Below are 20,069 nucleotides of genomic sequence, written 5' to 3' on the forward strand. Positions count from 1 at the left end.
GATACAAAAACTCAAAAATGGACAGCACAATAATACCTAATTGTAAAGTAATGATGTTAAAACACTGAATGAAGCTGCATCTGAGCTATAGAGTTTTTTTTTTACTATTATTACTACTTTTATTTCTTTTCTCTATATTAACATTTTATATCTTTTTCTTTTGTGTTGCTAGTTCCTCTAAACCAATGCAAATGTACTAAGAAATGATCATCATGCATCTATGTGATGATGTTAAGAATTACTGAGTGCATATGTAGAACGGTATGATTTCTAAATGTTGTGTTAATTTCTTTTTTTTTTCTTTCTTTCCGTTAATAAAAAAAAAAAAATTCATGTTGACTGAGTACATATTGATTTCCAGCTATCTGGCAACTATCAAAACTATTCACATGCCCAGAATACTTTAGTAAACATACTCTGATTCTTACTAAGGGGCAAAAATAAAAAGGAGGATCATCGTTTAAACTTCTTTAGCGTCTACTGCCTATATGGGCTATTAAAAAATAAATAAGAACTACCCTTTGATGGTTATCCTTTATACTTGAGGTTGAGGTCCTTATTCATGTTTCTTCAATTCCCCTAGGGAATATTGTTCATTCTTTTCCACCAGTGGGAATGTTGGATGGAAAATGATATGGAAATCTTGAGGTCCCTTAACAACACTAAATTAAATATTTGACTTGCTTATCAAAATGAGTACTTATTTTTGAAGAGGTATGTTTTAGTGAGTGGGGGTGGGGTAGTGGTTGTGGTGTTAATAATACTGATCTGAAAAGTAGAAAGTCTGATTCTAGCCAGGTGACTTTGAGCATATCAAATTGCTTCATTTCCTCTCTGGTCCTCAATTCTCTCTCATATATAAGTGGTGATAAGCAACGATCATTTTAGAGAGAGGTAATGAGGATTAAATTGGCCAATATTCATAAATTTCCAAATAGAGTGTCCTGTTTCTCATGGAATATGCCCCTTCCCTCTTTAGGCCTCAGTTTCTTTATCTAACATGTGAGGGTTAAACTTGATGCTGGTTCCTTCCTAATTCTAAAAACATGAGAGAGATGATAGATGTAGCGAACAAGAATTTTAAGAGTTATTTTAAATATGTGCAAGTATTTAAGAGTAACCATGAACATGATGAAACATGAGAAACAGGAAATAGTTTAAAAGAAGTACCAAATGAAACCTCTAAAGCTAAAAATTATAGAAACTGAAATTAAAAATTCACTGGAGGAGTTTAGCAACAGATTAGAAACTTCAGAAGAAAAAAATCAGTGAACCTGAAGATGTAATGATAGAAACAATCCAAAATGAAATACAGAGGGGAAAAAAGTGCCCCCAAAATAAAGAATAGAGCTTCACTGACCTATGGGACAATAGTAAGCAGTCCAAAATATCTGTGATTGGTGTATCAGAAAGCAAGAGGGGAGAGAAAGTATGGGGCAGAAAACATATCTGAATTAATAATGGTAAGGTGTTTTTTTGAAATTTGATGGAAACTGTAAACCCACAGAATCATACCAAGGTACATCATAATCAAACTGATGAAAATCAAGGATGAAAAAAATCCTAAAAACAGTCAAATAAAAAAATCCTGATACATTACATAAAGTGGAACAGGCAGATTTTTCTTCAGAGTCTATATAAGCCAGAAGACAATGAAATAATATGTTTAAAGTGCTGAGGAAAACAAAAACTATCCACTTAGTTTTATATTCAGCAAGGAAACCCTTCAAAACATAGGGAAATTAAAGACGGTTTTTGTTAAGCATGTTTTATTGTGAAATATAAAATATATATATAAATGCAATAAATTTCAAATTTATTTATTATACATTGTAACAAGTAGCTATAGAACAGATTTCAGAGTTTGGTATGGGTTCCACAATTTTAGATTTTCCCTTCCAGCTGCTCCAAGACACTGGAGACTAAACGAAGTATCAATATAATGATTCAGCAGTCATACTCATTTGTATCCTCTTTTATATTATAACTATCTTTTATATTATCACTCTTCCTTCTACTTTGATTCTGCTCCTACTCTTTAGGAGTATTTAGACTATGTCTATTCTAGATTTTTCATGTTGGAAAGAGGTGTTAATAATATGGGATAGGGGGATGGAACTAGTTGATGTTCTTGGAGAGGCTGGTCCTTCTAAGTTTCAGGACTTTTCTGGCCTAGGAACCCATCTGGAAGTTGTAGATTTCTGGAAGTAATCTTAGTGTATGAAACTTTTGTAGAATCTCAGATAGAGTCCTAGATGTTCTTTAGGGTTAGCATGAATGGTTTTGGTTGGGGTTCGGCAAACCATGGTAATTAGCAATATCTAACTGGAGCTTGCATAAGAGTAGCCTCCAGAATATCCTCTTGACTCTATTTGAACTCTCTGAGCCACTGATACCTTATTTTGTCATATTTCTTTTCTCCCTTTTGGTTATTGTTGATCCCGTGGTGCTAGGGCCAAGCTCATCCATAGAATTCATATCCCATGTTGCCAAGGAGACTTTCATCCCTGGATGTCATGTCCCATGTAAAGGGGAAGGTAATGATTTTACTTGCAGAGTTGGGCTTAGAGAGAGAGAGAGAGTGAGGCCACTGCTGAGCAACAAAAGAGCTTTTCTTGAAGTAACTAACTCTTAGGTATAACTATACATAGGCTTAGATTCTTTGCTACAGAAATAAGCTTCACAAGAGCAAGCTTCAAGATCAAGGGGTTAGCCCATTAACTTGGTAGTCCCCAATATTTGAGACAATATCGGTGTTTCCCCGGTGGTAAAACTTAATAGTTTTGTATTTTTTCCCAATTTTCAAGGGACTTTGCCAATACTTTTTAGTTAGCTGCCCAACATACTCTGGGATGTATCCAGGTATTACCTTAAGCTATACAGAATTACAAGCCCTCATTCCCATTCTTGGCTCTGTGTGTTTGGTTGTTTAAATGAACTCTGAGGTTAAGTTATATTATGTGCTACAGAAAATTAAGGTTTTGGACAAAATCAACCTCTCTTACTTTGTCCTCATTCAGCAGATGAAGTTCTAAAATACACACAATATCATCCTTATACCTGTATTCTGATTTACCTTAGTTCTGACACAATCAGTTTTGTTCTTATCTTTAATTGAAGCCTGATCTCTTTTTTGGTTTCTTTAACAGTTGTTGTATGTAGCAATGCTGACTTTCACAGCTGTGTAACTCCAACTCTGAGTCTCAGGTGTCACACAGGTAGCCAAAGCTCCAGGGAGATATCAGCTTACACATATATAGCACAGCATCTCCAAGTCTGGAAATAATATTTACAACTCCAGACCAAAGTGACTGCTAAAGGTGCTTACAGTCTAGCCCAAATTTCTTATAGATATTTTCTAAAAGAGCCCCTACACTATTTGCTCTTTTATTTCCAGCTAATTTTGCACCACATAATGCCCCCAAGGTTCATTCACCTCATTGCATGCGTGTCAACTTCGTTTCTTTCTGTAGCCACACAATATTCCATCATATGTACACACTATGGTTCACCATTTTGCTTCTCAGTTAATGTATCCTTCAACCACTTCCATACATTGGGCATCACATATAATGTCCAAAGTCAACAATCCATGTCTCACATTATCCTCACTTTACAGTTATCGATACTCTCAATTTTAGACAATTTTTATTGCTCCAGAGAAAAATAACTGAAAAACACACCCTTACCAAATAGAAAATCCAAACTTCCTCTTAACTTTTGTCCTTCCAGCCCAATTATTTACCCCTTGTATTGCTGTGTTACTGTTGATGTCTTCCTGTTAAATATAGAGCATATCATGCAATAATAGATTTCCCCCCATACCCCTCCATTATTGACTCTTTGTATAAGATTCATACCTTTGAAGTAGTTCATGCAAGAACTTATTTATATTTGCAGTGTTAATCAGTGGGATACATGGCTTTATAAAGCCTTTTTCAATCATGTTCACCTTCAATATGGCAATATTACTCACAAGCCCACTAATGAACCACCTTCACTTCTATCCATTCCCTTTCATTTAAGTTCAACCCCATTAAGCTAACTGTTCACCATCTCTAGCTTCTGTTTATCTCTAGGGCCCCTAGATTCTATATTATAAGCCTCTGGATTTACTTTTATGAAGGTCATAATAGGGAAATCATACAGTATCTATTTTTTGTGTCTGGCTTATTTCACTCAGCATTATGTCCTCAAGGTTCATCCATGTCGTCATATGCTTCAGGACCTCATTTCATCTTACTGCTGCATAATATTCCATCATATGTATATATTACATTTTCTTTATCCACTCATCTGTTGATGGGCACTTGGATTGTTTCCATCTCTGGGCAATCATGAATAATGCTGCTATGAACACGATGTGCAGATGTCTTTTCTTGTCACTGCTTTCAGCTCTTCTGGGTATATACTGAGTAGTGGTATTGCCAGGTCATAGGGCAACTCAATATTTAGTTTTATAAGGAACTGCCAAACTGTATTCCATAGTGACTATAACATCACACATTCCCATCAGCAGTGAATAAGTGTTCCAATCTCTCCACATCCTCTCCAACACTTGTTTCCTGTTTGTTTAATAGCAGCCATTTTTACAGGTGGAGGTGATATCTCAGTGTAGTCTTGATCTGCATTTTCCTTATACCTAAAGAGAATGAGCATCTGTTCATGTACTTTTTAGCCATCTCTATTTTTTGTTTTGTTTTAACTTTTTTATTGTATAATACAACATATATACAAAGCAAAAAAAAGAAAAAAGCAATAGTTTTCAAAGCACTCTTCCACAAGTAGGTACAGGACAGATCCAAGAGTTTCTCATGGGTTACCATATCATCATCTCAGATTTTTCCTTCTAGCTGCTCCAGAACATTGGAGGTAGAAGGAATAAATATTTTTTTATCATCACAATCGACTTGTTTTTTTTCTTTTTTGTGAAAAAAAAACATATATACAAAAAAGCAATAAATTTCAAAGCACAGAACAACAATTAGTTGTAGAATAGATTTCAGAGTTCAGTACAGGTTACAATTCCACAATTTTAGGTTTTCTGTTTTAGCTGCTCTAAGATACGGGAGACTAAAAGAAATATCAGTATAATGATTCAACAATCACACTGATTTGTTAAACCCTACCTTCTCTGTATAGCTCCAGCATCACCTTTGATCTTTCTCCCACTCTTTAGGAGTTTTGGGATGTATCCATTCTAACTTTTTCATGTTGGAAGGGGCTGTCAATAATATGGGATAGGGGATGGAACTAGTTGATGCTCTGGAGAGGCTGACCCTTCTAGATTTCAGCACTTATCTGGTCCAGGGACCCATCTGGAGGTTGTAGGTTTCTGGAAAGTTACCCTAGTGCATGGAACCTTTATAGAATCTTATATATTGTCCTATGTGTTAAGACCATGTTCTTTTAATCCATTCCTGTAGGTGCACACCCATTGTGGGTAAGACCCTTGATCAATTATTTCAATCAAGATGTGATCCACCCCATTCAGGGTGAGTCCCAATCCCCTCACTGGTATCCTTTATAAGAGAACAAAGCACATACAAAAATTAGATGAATTTAAGAAAAACTCATGGAAAATGCCCCCCAGAAAATCTAAGAGAGACAAAAGCTAAGTTCAGAAAGGAAGTCACGGAAAGCAGAAACTGGAAGCAAGAAACCAGGGAGAGAGGGACCAACAGACATCACAATGTGCCTTGGTATCTGACAGAGGAGCCTAAACACACTGGTGGCCAGTCTTCAGAGAAGGTATACTTCCACTGATGCCCCAATCTGGACATTTTCACAGCTTTAAAATTGTCAACCCGCAAACCAATAAATTCCCATTGTTAAAAGCCAGTTCATTTCTGGCACACTGCATCTCATCAGCTTCAGCAAACCAAACAACCTTGGATCAGAGCCCACCTGGCAGGATGTAATGTGACGAGCAGTGGGTTACAGAGTGTCATATTGTAAAATATGCCTCAGTATAGAGGCTGGGACAGTGAAGACACCCCTGGTCCCTCCTCGGTTGCTAAAATGGCCTCTCTCGTTGTTATTAACAACAAGTGTTGTTAGCCAAAGATCTGTATTTTCTCTTCAGGAAAATGTCTACTCTTATATTTAGCCCATATTATAATTGAGTTGTTTGTTCTTTTGTTGTTGAGTTGTATTATTTCTTTATGTATACAGGATATCAAACCTTTACATGATACATGATTTCCAAATATTTTCTCCCAAGTTGGCTGCCTCTTCATCTTTTTTTACTAAGTCCTTTGAGGCACAGAAGCATTTGATGTTGAAAAATTCCCATTTATCTTTTTTTTTTTCATTGTTTGTGCTTTGGGGTAAAGTTTAAAAAGCTACTTCCTATTTCTAGATTTTGAAATGTTTCCCTATATTTTCTTCTAGCAGTTTTATGGTTTTGGCTCTTGTATTTAGATCTTTGAACCACTTTGAGTTAATTTTTGTGTAGGATGTAAAGTAAGGGTCCTCTTTCATTCTTTTGATATCCAGTTTTTCCATGCCCATTTATTGAAAAGACTATTCTGTTCCAGTTCAGTGGATTGGGGGACCTTATCAAAGATCAATTGACCATAGATTTGGTAATCTATTGCCACATTATTGATTCTATCCCATTGATCTTTTTTTTCTTTCTGCCAATACCATGCTGTTTTGACCACTGTGGCTTTGTAATAAGCTTTAAAATCAGGAAGTGTTAGTCCTCTCACTCCATTCTTCTTTTTATGGACATTTTTACCTATTTGAGGTAATTCGAATGAATTTGATAACTAGCTTTTGTAAGTCTTCAAAGTAGGTTGTTTGAACTTTGATTGGTATTGGATTGAATCTGTAGACTAATTTGGGTAAAAATAACATCTTAACTACATTTAACCTTCATGGATAGGAAGAAATTGTCTTTCCACCTATTCAGATCGTTGATTTCTTTTGGTAATGTTTTATAGTTTTCTGTGTACAGGTCCTTTATATCCCTGGTAAAGTTATTCCTAGGTACTTAATTCTTTTCATTGCTATTTTAAATAGATTTTTTTCCTTAATTGTGTCCTCTTTTAGGTCATTGCTTGTGTATAGAAACATTACTGATTTTTGTGCATTTATCTTGTATCCTGCCACTTTGCTGAATTTGTTTATTAGCTCAAGTAACTTTGTCATAGATTTCTCAGGATTTTCGAAGTATAGTATTATGTCATCTGCAAATAATGAAAGTTTTAGTGCTTCCTTTCTGATTTGGATGCCTTCTATTTCTTTTGCCTACCTGGTTGCTCTAGCTAGAACTTCTAATGCAATGCCAAATAATAGTGGTGACAGAGCTTATTCCTGACCTTAGGGGGGAATGCTTTCAGTCTCTCCCTGTTAAGTATGATGCTGGCTTTGGGTTTTTCATATATGCCCTTTACCATATTGAGGAAGTTTCCTTTGATTCTTACTTTTCTTTTTTTTGTATGCTGCATGGTGAGGGTCACATTTCATTCTTTTTCCATTGACAGGGAATCCTGCAATAACGGGATTTCCAATGACAATCCCGTTATTGCAGCACCATTTGTTGACTTTCTGTTTGCTGTTTTGGGAAGTGCAAAGGCTAGGAATTGAACTTAGGTCCCCCACATGGCAGGCAAGAATTCTACCACTGAACTACCTTTGCACCCCTTGATTCCTACCTTTTGAAGTATTTTTATCAGAAAAGGATGCTGAATTTTGTCGAATACTTTTCGGCATCAATTGAGAGGATCATGTGATTTTCCCCTTTCAATTTATTAATGTGCTATATTACATTGATTTTCTTGTGTTGAACCACCCTTGCATTCCTGGTATAAACCACACTTGGTCATGGTATATAATTCTTTTAACTTGTCATTGGACTAGATTTGCTAATATTTTGTTGAGAATTTTTGAATATATATTCATTAGGGAGATTGGCCTATAGTTTTCCTTTCTTGTAGGATCTTTACCCAGTTTTGGTGTTAGAATGACATTAGCTACATAAAATGAGTTCCTCAGTTTTTTGGAAGAGTTTGAGCAAGATTCGCGTTCTTTTTGGAATGTTTGATAAAAATTCCCCTGTGAAACCATCTGGCCTTTGGCTTTTCTTTGTAGGAAGATTTTTGATGACTGAATCTCTTTACATATGATTGGTTTGTTGATAGCTTCTATTTCTTCTCAAGTCAGTGTAGGTTGTCAGTGTGTTTCCAGGAATTTGTTTCATCTAAGTTGTCTAGCTTGTTGGTGTATAGTTGTTCATAGTATCTTCTTATGATTTTTTTATTTCTTCAGAGTCTTCAGTAATAATAAGTAATAAGTAATAAGTAATACTTCCCCCACCTCATTTCTGATTTTGTTTGTTTACATCCTCTCTATTTTTTTCTTTATCAGCCTATCTAGGGGTCCATTGATTTTATTGATTTTTCTCAAAGAAACGATTTTTTATTTTACTGATTCTTTCTTTTCTGTTTTTGTTCTTCAATTCATTTATTCTTGCTTGACTCTTTATTATTTTTCTTCTTCTGTATGCCTTGTGTTTTATTTAAGAGTGTGTTATTTAATCTTCATATATTTGTGAAAGCTCTGGTTCTTTGGTCATTATTAATTTCCAGTTTCATTTCTTTGTGATCAGAGAAACTATTTTGAATATTTCAATCTTTTTAAATTTATAAAGACCTGTTTTGTGCCCCAGCACATGATCTATTCTGGAGAACATTCCGTGAGCACTAGAGAATAATATATATCCTGTTTTTGGGGGGTATAGTGATCTATATATGTCTGTTAGGTCCAATTCACTTATCAAAATGTTTAAGTTCTCTATTTCCTTTTTGATCTTCTGTCTGGTTGTTCTTTCTATAGAGGAGAGTGGTATATTGAAATTTCCCACTGTTCTTGTTGAAATGTCTATTGCTCCCTTCAGTTTTGCCAATGTTTGTCTCACATACCTTGGAGCTCCTTAATTGGGAGCATAAACATTTGTGGTTGTTATTTATTCTTGGTGAATTGTCCCTTTTATTAATATGTAGTGTCCTTCCATATCTCTTATGATGTCTTTACATTTAAAGTCTATTTCTTCTGATATTAGTATAGCTACCCCTGCTTTCTTTTGGTTACAGGTTGCATGGAATATCTTTTTCCATCCTTTTACTTTCAATTTATTTGTATCATAGGGTCTAAGATGAGTTTCTTGTAAGCAGCATATACGTAGATCATGTTTCTTAACCCATTCTGCCAATTTGTATCTTTTAATTGGTGAGTTTAGTCCATTAATATTCAAAGTTGTTACTATAAAGGCATTTTTTGAATCTACCATCTTATCCTTTGGGTTTTATTGGTCAGATCTACATATTCTTTTCCTTCTCTCTCTTTTTATACTCTAAGTTACACTCTTCAATTCTGTGCCCTCCTCCAGATGTCCTTGTCCTGTCTTTTTTTTTTTTTCTTACCTGACAGAACTCCTTTTAATATTTCTTATAGGGCAGGTCTCTTGTTCACAAATTCTCTCAGACTCTATTTGTCTATGAAAATTTTAATCTATCCCACTTTTGAATGACAACTTAGCTGGATAAAGAATTCTTGGCTGAAAATGTTTCTCCTTTAGAATCTTAAATATATCATACCACTGCCTTCTCACCTCCATGGTGCCTGCTGAGTAGTCCAGACTCAGTCAGATGTGCTTTCCCTTGTATGTAGTGAATCGTTTTTCTCTTGAACATTTAACAGTCTGATAAGTATATGTCTTGGTGCATGCTTATTTAGATTTATTCTATTTAGGGTTCTTTGGACTCCTTTGGTTTGCATATTTATGTCTTTTATAAGGGTTGGGAAGTTTTCCCTCATTATCTCCTCAATTAATCCTAGCTCTCTACTCTTCTCTTCTCTGCCTGGGACACCAATGATTCTTACATTTCTGTACTTTTTGTTGTCCATCATTTCCTTGAGATCCAATTCAAATTTTTCCATCTTTCATGCCATTTGTTCTTTTGTGTGTTCAAACTCTACTGTCCTGTCCTCTAGTTTGCTTATCTTTTCTTCAGCCTCTTCAAATCTACTGTTGTGTGTCTCTGATGTATTTTTACATTGGTTTATGGTATCTTTCATTTCTATTTATTCTTTCAAATTCTTCTAAAGTCCTTTTTTTTTTTTTGTATGAGGAGGTTCCAGGTATTGAACCTGTGTTCAAGCAAGTTTATTACCTTCCTGGTTTCCCAAGGGAACTCTAGGCTATGAAGCTGAGGGGGCTGATATCCCAAACTAGCTGCTCGGGCAGGCACTTTTCTGGGTGCAGCTTCTTATCCCCAGTGGAGTCCAGATGGAGCCCACTCACCCTGTTCTATGCATCCCAATTCCTCATTTTTCATCCAGGATCTCCGTATATAGTGTAGAAGACCTTCTCAGGTTACTGACACCCTGGAACTGCTATTCCAGTCATTTTTCTGTCACTTTTCTAGTTGTTCCTTGGAGCATAGGTGAACTCAGCCTATCCTATTTTGCTGTATTCCTGGAAGTCCTAAAGACTTTTTCAGATCAACAGAAACTGAGAAAATACATTGCCAGTAGACTTATATGGTAAGAAATGTCAAAGTTATTCAAGCAGAATAAAAAGGATAACAGAAGTGACATGATATTATTTGAATGTAGGCTATTACAAGTTAAAGATTTATATATTAAATTGTAGAGTAACAAAGAAAAAATAAATACTATAGCTAAAAAACAATTTGGATTAGAAAAAAACAGTAAATCTGAAAGATAACAGAAATGAGAAATAGAAAAAAAGAACAGATGGGAGAACTAAAAACAAATAGAAAATGGCAGACTCAAACACAAACTTGTCAATAATTGCATTAAATGTAAATGGTCAAAATACTATGATTAAAAGACAGAAATTGATAGACTAGATAATAAAGCAAGATTCACCTATATGCTGTCTACATGAACCATATTTTAAAATATAAAGAATCAGATAAGTTAAAAGAAAATATTGGAAAAGAGTCACCATGTAAACACTAATCACAAAAAAACAAGAGTAGTTACATTGCTAACAGACAAAATAGACTGTAGAACAAGGACTATTGCCAGGGTTAATGAAAGGCTTTCATGATGTAAAGGGATAAATCATCAAGAAGGCACAACCACCATAAATGTTTACACATATGCCTAATAACAGAGTTTCAAAGTATGTGAAGCAAAAATTGATAGAGCTGAAGGAATAAATAGACAAATCCACCAATATAGGTGGAGATTACAACACCCCTTTCTCAGTAATTGATAGAAAAAGAAGTGAAAGCTCAGGTAAAGATATAGAAGACTTCAACAGCTCTAATAATCAGCTTGACAATTGATATGTAGAACTATACCCAGTAACCACAGAATTCATATTTTTGATGAACATGGAATATTCACCACCATACCACATTCACAGTTATAAAACAAGTCTCAATAAATGAAAAGGATTGAAAATTTAAAAGTTTCTTTAAAACAACATGCATACTAAAATGAATTAGTTTATAAAATATGTCATCGAGCTCAATTGATTTTTGAGGCTGAAGATTTTAACTTCCTTTCATAATGGTTTAAAATTTTTCACAAACAACCCCTTTTTCCTAACAAGAATTTCTAATAAGCAAATATTAAATATGAGCTTATAAAATAAATGTATTCCATTAAAATGTATACCATCTGTTTTCAATGCTGGGATTCATGTAAGATTTGTGGGGAGAGGGAATGCCATTATTAAATTTTTCAAAGTTTGAAATTTCCAAATGACCTGAAAGAGCCCCACATTAGCCTAGAGCTCCCTTGGGGAAGCAGGAAGCTAATAATTGGCACATTATAAATTTGTTCTGTATGATTCTTGACAACCGTCAAAGAACTGAATATAGCAATGACAATAGCACAAGACCACTAGCAGCAACTTTCATTGAATGCTAAGTGGTAGGCATAGTTCTAAATATTTTTCATGTATTTACTTCTTACAATCATCTAGGATTAAGTGCTCTTATTCCCTGCCACCACCTCCCCACTTTAGAGATGAGGAAAGTGGAGCTCAGATAAGTTGAATAAATTGCCTAAGATAACATAACTAGTAAATGCTGCTGCTAGGATTTGAACCCAGTAAAATTATTTCACCACCTAGTTTTCCATTTTCAAAACCAATGTCGGACACACTGACTGGCTTTAGACACAAAGACCTCAGGATTTCCTACTTCAGCACTTTGTAAAGTATTTAATTGGTTCTCCTTTGCCTTGACATCAAATTTGCCTCTTCACTGGTCTGTCTTGTTTGATAACTTCATCAAACATCAGGACTCTTTGTTCATTTTCAGAAAGAATTATTATGATAAGCTTTCATAATTAAGAGCATTTCAGCAAAGATTTCCTTTACTGCAGATTTCTTGCTTTCATCTTCTAATTATTAGTTACGAATTTTCTGATTTTTCAAAATTGCATTTGCTTTAAATACAAGGTACAAATTAACTGCTGTAAAAAATGCTTTTTCCACTTCTGAACTGTTACTTAAAGGAAATCTCTCTTGCTCCAACATTTAAAAGGAATAACGATTCAAAATTGAATTATCCAACTAGAATTTGTATTAAAAAAGCCATTTAAAACCTTCAATGTTTGGGAGACAGGGGCTATCCCAAAAGTGAAGCTTATTGCTTAAAGTACAGCAAAGTACTTCCTGTGAAGATATAAAAAAGCTGAGCCAGGTTGGAAAATTGAAGGAAATGAAAGGGGTAAAATGCAATGTACATATAAAAATATCACTGCCCTCCATTAGTCCACAGTTAAAGGTAAGCTTGAATGAAATAAGCCAACATCTTTACAGTCCCTTGCCTTTTCTAAAATGCTTTCACACACATTATCTAATGTCATCCTCCCAACAATACTATGAAACAGGTATCATTATGATTTCCCTTTACAGTTAATAAAATAGAGGTTAACTTAAATGTCTGACACCACTTAAGAGGACTATTATTTATTAGGTGCTTAGTGTAAACATTTTATACCCAGGATCTTTTTTCATCTTCATTACTTCTTATAGAAAAAACATTAATCTCATTTTACAGGTAGGGAAATGAAGGCTCAAAGAGATTAAACTATTTACTTCAGATTACCCAGCTCCTAAATAGTAGAGTTGTGATTTGCACAGAGGCCTGTCTCCAAGAGCATGCTGTCCTATACTCCTTTCCTGAATTAGTGATCACATGAAAAGAAGTTTACATTGCATCTTAAAATAGCCTGCTGCAAATGTGAATGCACCCTACTCCCCTACCAGGTGATTTCTCTTTGCAAATTTGCAGAGACTTGGGTCAACTCACCTGTTCACTTTCTCTTGCACGGTTACCCCAGGCAGACAAATCATCAAAGACAAAATGGAGAAAGCAACAGCAAACATCTCATCCAGAAGCTACTATCCTATTACTTAGAAGGAATACAACGATTTATTCAGAGAGCTTCGGATAAAAAATACAGGCCGAGACTTGTAAGATCTATCTGATAATTGGGATTAACAGAACTCTCTGGATTCTCATTCAGATATGGTTAATTAGTGACTAAGTATTGATTAGCCAAACACCCTAGAATCCCAGTCATCAAGGACCACACCCTGTCCTTCAGAATGTTTGAAAAACAATATCCATATGGTTGAGGAAAAGAGAAGATTTAAGCATTATCAGTTTAGACAAAGGATCTTATTTTCAGAGGAGACAAAAGCTAAATTAAGATGCAATTAAGTTTCTGGTGATTTTGAGTGGCTCTTGGAACTTCTGAGGTCAGCCCAACCTGTTTTGCAGGACTGAAACAAGGCTAATACTGGTGCATCAGCTCAGCCATAAAGCAGCAGACAAAATATATAAAATGCTAACAGTTATAGGGAAACTCTACAATATGTTCCCAAACATCTGCAAGCCTGAAAAATGTGGTTAATTGAATAGATTTTCCACTTTTCATCCAGATACTGAGTTTCATTAAGATTCAGCATATTATTATCTTTAAGGGATCAGAGGTCTTAAATACACATCTCCAGAAGCACTCTCTGTAATTATAATGTCAATAGCGGCTGCACTTCTAGACTGATAGTGCCACATCTGCATAGAATCACTTACTCTTCCAGACAAATTAATAAATTAAGTGAAATTAAGAAATGGTAGTATCAATTTGAGGGTTTCAGGGTTGAGCGAGAAAACATTTGAGCACTAGATGGCAGTAACACACAAGCTTTATTTGGGCAGTTCTTGGACAGGTCTGCCTGGGAGGGGCAGTCCCTTTCAGGGAGAGACCTTCCAGAGACAAGGGACCATCAAGAAGGAGGAGCAGGGGACTTCCTGGAAGATGGCGGCTTAGTAAGACGCGCGGATCTTAGTTTCTTCTCCAGGACACCTACTAGGGGAGTAGAAACAATACAGAAAGCGCCCAAAGCCACAACAGAGATAAAAAAGACAGCGTACCCCATCCTGGAAGGCTGGCTGGCTGAGAGAAGCAGCTCGGGTGAGATCGCCGAGGCGCGCGGGCCTTACCGGGCGGGGTGGCAAGCGGCCGAAGTTACTCCCTTCCCCCTTCCCGGGCCGGCTGGGATAATTGGAGAGGTGGTCCCCTGAAACCAAGGCGACTGGCGCCCACACCACGCACAGCCCCCGGACCAACTGAGAGAATTGGATCGGAAATCCCCAGGCCGCGGAGAACGGTGACCCCGTGACTCCCGGGGAACGTGCACTCTCTCGGGCGGGCCGCTGCCGCTGGCGCCCTCCCGCCACGCTTGTTGCCCAGGGCCGACTAGGAAATTCGGACGGGCTCTTTCCCTGGCTGCGGCGACCAGCAACCCTCCCTGCATTCGGACCCTGGGCCGGCTCAAGCCGCTTCGGCTAGCGAATCCCCAGGACGGTGAGAGTTTTCCAAAGTTTAAGGTCCCACAGCACCTTTTACTGGTGGGACCCGCAGACAAACGTGTGCCACGAGCGCCACCTACTGGGCAGGATAAGAAAAACAGAACCCAGAGATTTCACAGAAAAATATTACAACCTTGCTGGGTCCAACACCAAGAGAAATCTGAATAAATGCCCAGACGCCAGCAGCAGAAGATAACTGTCCACGCTCAAAAGATTGAGAATATGGCTCAGTCAAAGGAACAAACCAATAGCTCAAATGAGACACAAGAGCTGAGACAACTAATGCTGAATATACGAACAGAAATGGAAAACCTCTTCAAAAATGAAATCGATAAATTGAGGGAGGACATGAAGAGGACATGGGCTGAACATAAAGAAGAAATAGAAAAACTGAAAAAACAAATCGCAGAACTTATGGAAGTGAAGGATAAAGTAGCAAACATAGAAAAAATAATGGATAGCTACAATGATAGATTTAAAGAGACAGAAGATAGAATTAGTGAATTGGAGGATGGAACATCTGAATTCCAAAAAGACACAGAAACTATAGGGAAAAGAATGGAAAAATTTGAACAGGGTATCAGGGAACTCAAGGACAATATGAACCGCACAAATATACGTGTTGTGGGTGTCCCAGAAGGAGAAGAGAAGGGAAAAGGAGGAGAAAAACTAATGGAAGAAATTATCACTGAAAATTTCCCAACTCTTATGAAAGACCAAAAATTACAGATCCAAGAAGTGCAGCGCACCCCAAAGAGATTAGACCCAAATAGGCGTTCTCCAAGACACTTACTAGTTAGAATGTCAGAGGTCAAAGAGAAAGAGAAGATCTTGAAAGCAGCAAGAGAAAAACAATCCATTACATACAAGGGAAACCCAATAAGACTTTGTGTAGATTTCTCAGCAGAAACCATGGAAGCTAGAAGACAGTGGGATGATATATTTAAAATACTAAAAGAGAAAAACTGCCAACCAAGACTCCTATATCCAGCAAAATTATCCTTCAAAAATGAGGGAGAAATTAAAACATTCTCCGACAAAAAGTCACTGAAAGAATTTGTGACCAAGAGACCAGCTCTGCAAGAAATACTAAAGGGAGCACTAGAGTCAGATACAAAAAGACAGAAGAGAGAGATATGGAAAAGAGTGTAGAAAGAAGGAAAATCAGATATGATATATATAATACAAAAGGCAAAATGTTAGAGGAAAATATTATCCAAACAGTAATAACACTAAATGTCAATGGACTGAATTCCCCAATCAAAAGACATAGATTGGCAGAATGGATTAAAAAACAGGATCCTTCTATATGCTGTCTACAGGAAACACATCTTAGACCCAAAGATAAACATAGGTGGAAAGTGAAAGGTTGGGAAAAGATATTTCATGCAAATAACAACCAGAAAAGAGCAGGAGTGGCTATACTAATATCCAACAAATTAGACTTCAAATGTAAAACAGTTAAAAGAGACAAAGAAGGACACTATATACTAATAAAAGGAACAATTAAACAAGAAGACATAACAATCATAAATATTTACGCACCGAATCAGAATGCCCCAAAATACGTGAAGAATATACTGCAAACACTGAAAAGGGAAATAGACTCATATACCATAATAGTTGGAGACTTCAACTCACCACTCTCATCAAGGGACAGAACATCTAGACAGAGGATCAACAAAGAAATAGAGAATCTGAATATTACTATAAATGAACTAGACTTAATAGACATTTATAGGACATTACATCCCACAACAGCAGGATACACCTTTTTCTCAAGTGCTCATGGATCATTCTCAAAGATAGACCATATGCTGGGTCACAAAGCAAGTCTTAACAAATTTAAAAAGATTGAAATCTTACACAATCTTACAAAAACTCAAAAATGGACAGCACAATAATACCTAATTGTAAAGTAATCATGTTAAAACACTGAATGAAGCTGCATCTGAGCTATAGGTTTTTGTTTTGTTTTGTTTTGATTTTACTATTATTACTTTTATTTTTTTCTCTATATTAACATTCTATATCTTTTTCGGTTATGTTGCTAGTTCTTCTAAACCAATGCAAATGTACTAAGAAATGATGATCATGCATCTATGTGATGATGTTAAGAATTAATGATTGCATGTGTAGAATGGTATGATCTCTAAATGTTGGGTTAATTTCTTTTTTCCGTTAATTAAAAAAAAAAAAAAAAAGAGAAGGGATAATTGGAGATGAAGGGATACAGACTGTACAACGGGACTGGATATAAAAACTCAGAAATGGACAGCACAATACTACCCAATTGTAATGCAATTATGTTAAAACACTGAATGAAGCTGCATGTGAGGTATAGGTTTTTTGTTTTTGTTTTTTTTTTGTTTTTTTTCTTTCTATTATTGTTTTAATTCTTATTCTGTTGTCTTTTTATTTCTTTTTCTAAATCGATGCAAATGTACTAAGAAATGATGAATATGCAACTATGTGATGTTATTAAGAATTACTGATTGTACATGTAGATTGGAATGATTTCTAATTGTTTTGTTAATTCTTTTTTTAATTAATAAAAAAAAAAAAAAAAAAACCCGCCTGCACCAGGACCCAGCTGCGAGCTGGCAACTCCCTACCTGGAGTTCTGTGAGCTCTGCCCGGGGGCGCAGGAATAAACTCGCTCACTCTAAAAAAAAAAAAAAAGAAGGAGGAGCAGGGAAAGGGAAACTCCAGGGAAGAGGGGGGTTGGAGAGGGGTTTGAAGATGTTGCCAAACATCTAATGATGCTGTTCAGCAGCAATGTGGGGAGTCTATGGGTCAAAGAGCTCCAAAAGGCAGAAGTGGCTTGGCGTAGTTTATAGCCCCAGGGTCTGTCTTATCAAAGGCTAACAAAGTTGGGTAAAGTTTTGTAGGGTATGCAGAGCAGGTCAACTCTAAATGGCTAAAAATATGCTCATTTGGGGCTACTTTTAAAGCAACTGAACTGTAAAAATTTGAGTTTAGCTCTAGTGGGCTTTGCGCCAATGGGCCCAGCCTGCTATAAAGAAGTAAACACCACACAGGACCAACACCATCTTTTGCTCATTTATATAACAGATGGACAGATGGATGATGATGGTTGATAGATAGATAAATAGATAATCATTGAGAACCTACCTTGTGGCAGGCATATAATTTATTTAATTCTTACAACAATTCTATGAGATGGAAATGATTAACTCTATTTTGCAGTTGAAGAAATGGGGACCCAAAGAAGTTAATTAACTTGTCCAATAATATACAGCTGTCTGATGTCTTTGGGAATGTTTAGATACTTTCATTAGCAGGTATTTTCGTTTGTCCAATAATAAGTTGCCAGAATGCTATATACCAGAAACGGAATGGCTTTTAAAAAGGGGGAATTTATTAAGTTGCTAGTTTACAGTTCTAAGGCTGTGAAAATGTCTAAATTAAGTCAAGTCTATGAAAATGTCCAAATTAAGACATCCAGTAAAGATATATTTGCTCAAGGAGGCCGATGATGTTCGGGGTTTCTCTCTTTGCTGGAAAGGCATACGGTGATCATGGTAATGTCTGCTAGCTTTCTCTCCAGGAATCTTTAACAGCTTCCCCAGGGCTCTGTCCATTCTGTTGGCTCTGTTGGGTCTGGTGGCTTTTTCCCAAAAGGTTCCCTCTTAAAGGCTCCGGTAAGCAACCCCACCTTGAATGGGTGGAGACACATTTCCATGGAAACCATCTAATCAAAACCTACCACCCACAATTGGGTGGGTTGCATCTCCATGAAAACAATCAGAAAGGTCCTACCCAACAATATTAAATGAGGATTACAGATCATGGCTTTTCTAGGGTATATAATAGCTTCAAACTGTCACAGCAGGATTGGCCAATAGTATCATTATTAATACCAAAAGTATGGAAATTCTAATGAATAAATTTTATTTTTCAAAACGTGTATCAAATTTAAATGTGGAGATTTTTAAACATTTTTTTAATCGTGAAATGTAGCATATATACAAAAGAAGCAATAAATTTCCAAGTACATTTTAACAAGTACTTGTAGAACAAATTTTAAAGTTAGGTATGGGTTACAGTTGCACGATTTTTCATATTTTCTTCTAGCTACTCCAAGACACTGGAGGCCAAAAGAAATATCAATATAAGGATTCAGCAATCATACTCATTTGCTAAATCCTATCTTCTCTGTTATACTCCTCCTTTTTTTTCTTTTTTGTGAAAAATAAAATTTGTATATATATATATATATATATACCAAAAAAAAGCAATAAATTTCAAAGTACATAGCAACAATTAGTTGCAGAAGAGATTTCAGAGTTTGGTATGGGTTACCATTCCACAATTTTAGGTTTTTACTTCTAACTGCTCTAACATATTGGAGACTAAAAGAAATATCAATATAATGATTCAGTAATCATACTCATTTGTTAAGCCCTACCTTCCCTGTATAACTATGCCATCACCTTTGATCTTTCTATTCCACTCTTTAGAGGTATTTGGGCTATGCCTATTCTAACTTTTTTATGTTGGAAGGGGCTGTCAATCATGTGGGGTAAGGAGATAGAACCTGCCTATGTTCTGTGGAGGTTGGCCTCTCTAGATTTCAGGACTTATCTGCTCCAGGAACCCATCTGGAGGTTGTGGTTTTCTGGAAAGTTACCCTAGTTGCATGGAACCTTTGTAGAATATTATATAATGCCCTAGGTGTTCTTTAGGATTGTCAGGAATGGTTTTGGTTGGGGTCAATGTCTAACTGAAGCTTGCATAACAGTGACCTCCAGAGTAGCCTCTTGACTCTATTTGAACTCTCTCAGCCACTGATATTTTGTTGCACTTCTTCTCAGGATGTGGTCAGGATAAATGTGGAGATTTTAATAAGACATCCAGTTCTTCCTGCTTCACTTTCCAGAGAGATTTAGATACAACATTGTTTCAGTTTGCTAAAGCTGCTGGAATACAATATACCGGAAATGGAACAGCTTTTATAAAGAGAATTTATTAAGTTACAAGTTTAGGCCATAAAAATGTCCAAACTAAGGCATCTAGAGAAAGATACATTGACTCAAGAAATACCATGGGTCTAGAACACCTCTGTCATCTGGGAAGGCACAAGGCTGATCTCTGCTGGGGTCTTTGACTTCCAGTTTCAAGCAGCTTCTCCAGAGGCATCTACTGTCTGCATCTCCAAACATCTGGGTCTCTTGT

General features: G+C 36.2%; 1 protein-coding gene across 1 annotated transcript in view; it reads right to left on the bottom strand.

The window, feature by feature from the left end:
- The window catches only part of C8A (complement C8 alpha chain), a 76,521-nt gene extending 63,020 nt beyond the window's left edge, over nt 1–13,501 (bottom strand). Inside the window, exon 1 of the mRNA XM_077149518.1 lies at nt 13,305–13,501. Coding sequence (XP_077005633.1) covers nt 13,305–13,381 — 77 coding nt within the window. The 5' untranslated portion in view covers nt 13,382–13,501. The remainder of the gene's footprint in view (nt 1–13,304) is intronic.
- Between the last annotated feature and the right edge of the window lie 6,568 nt (nt 13,502–20,069).

This window comes from Tamandua tetradactyla, chromosome 2 (genome assembly GCF_023851605.1).
Source record: "Tamandua tetradactyla isolate mTamTet1 chromosome 2, mTamTet1.pri, whole genome shotgun sequence".
Lineage (NCBI taxonomy): Eukaryota > Metazoa > Chordata > Mammalia > Pilosa > Myrmecophagidae > Tamandua > Tamandua tetradactyla.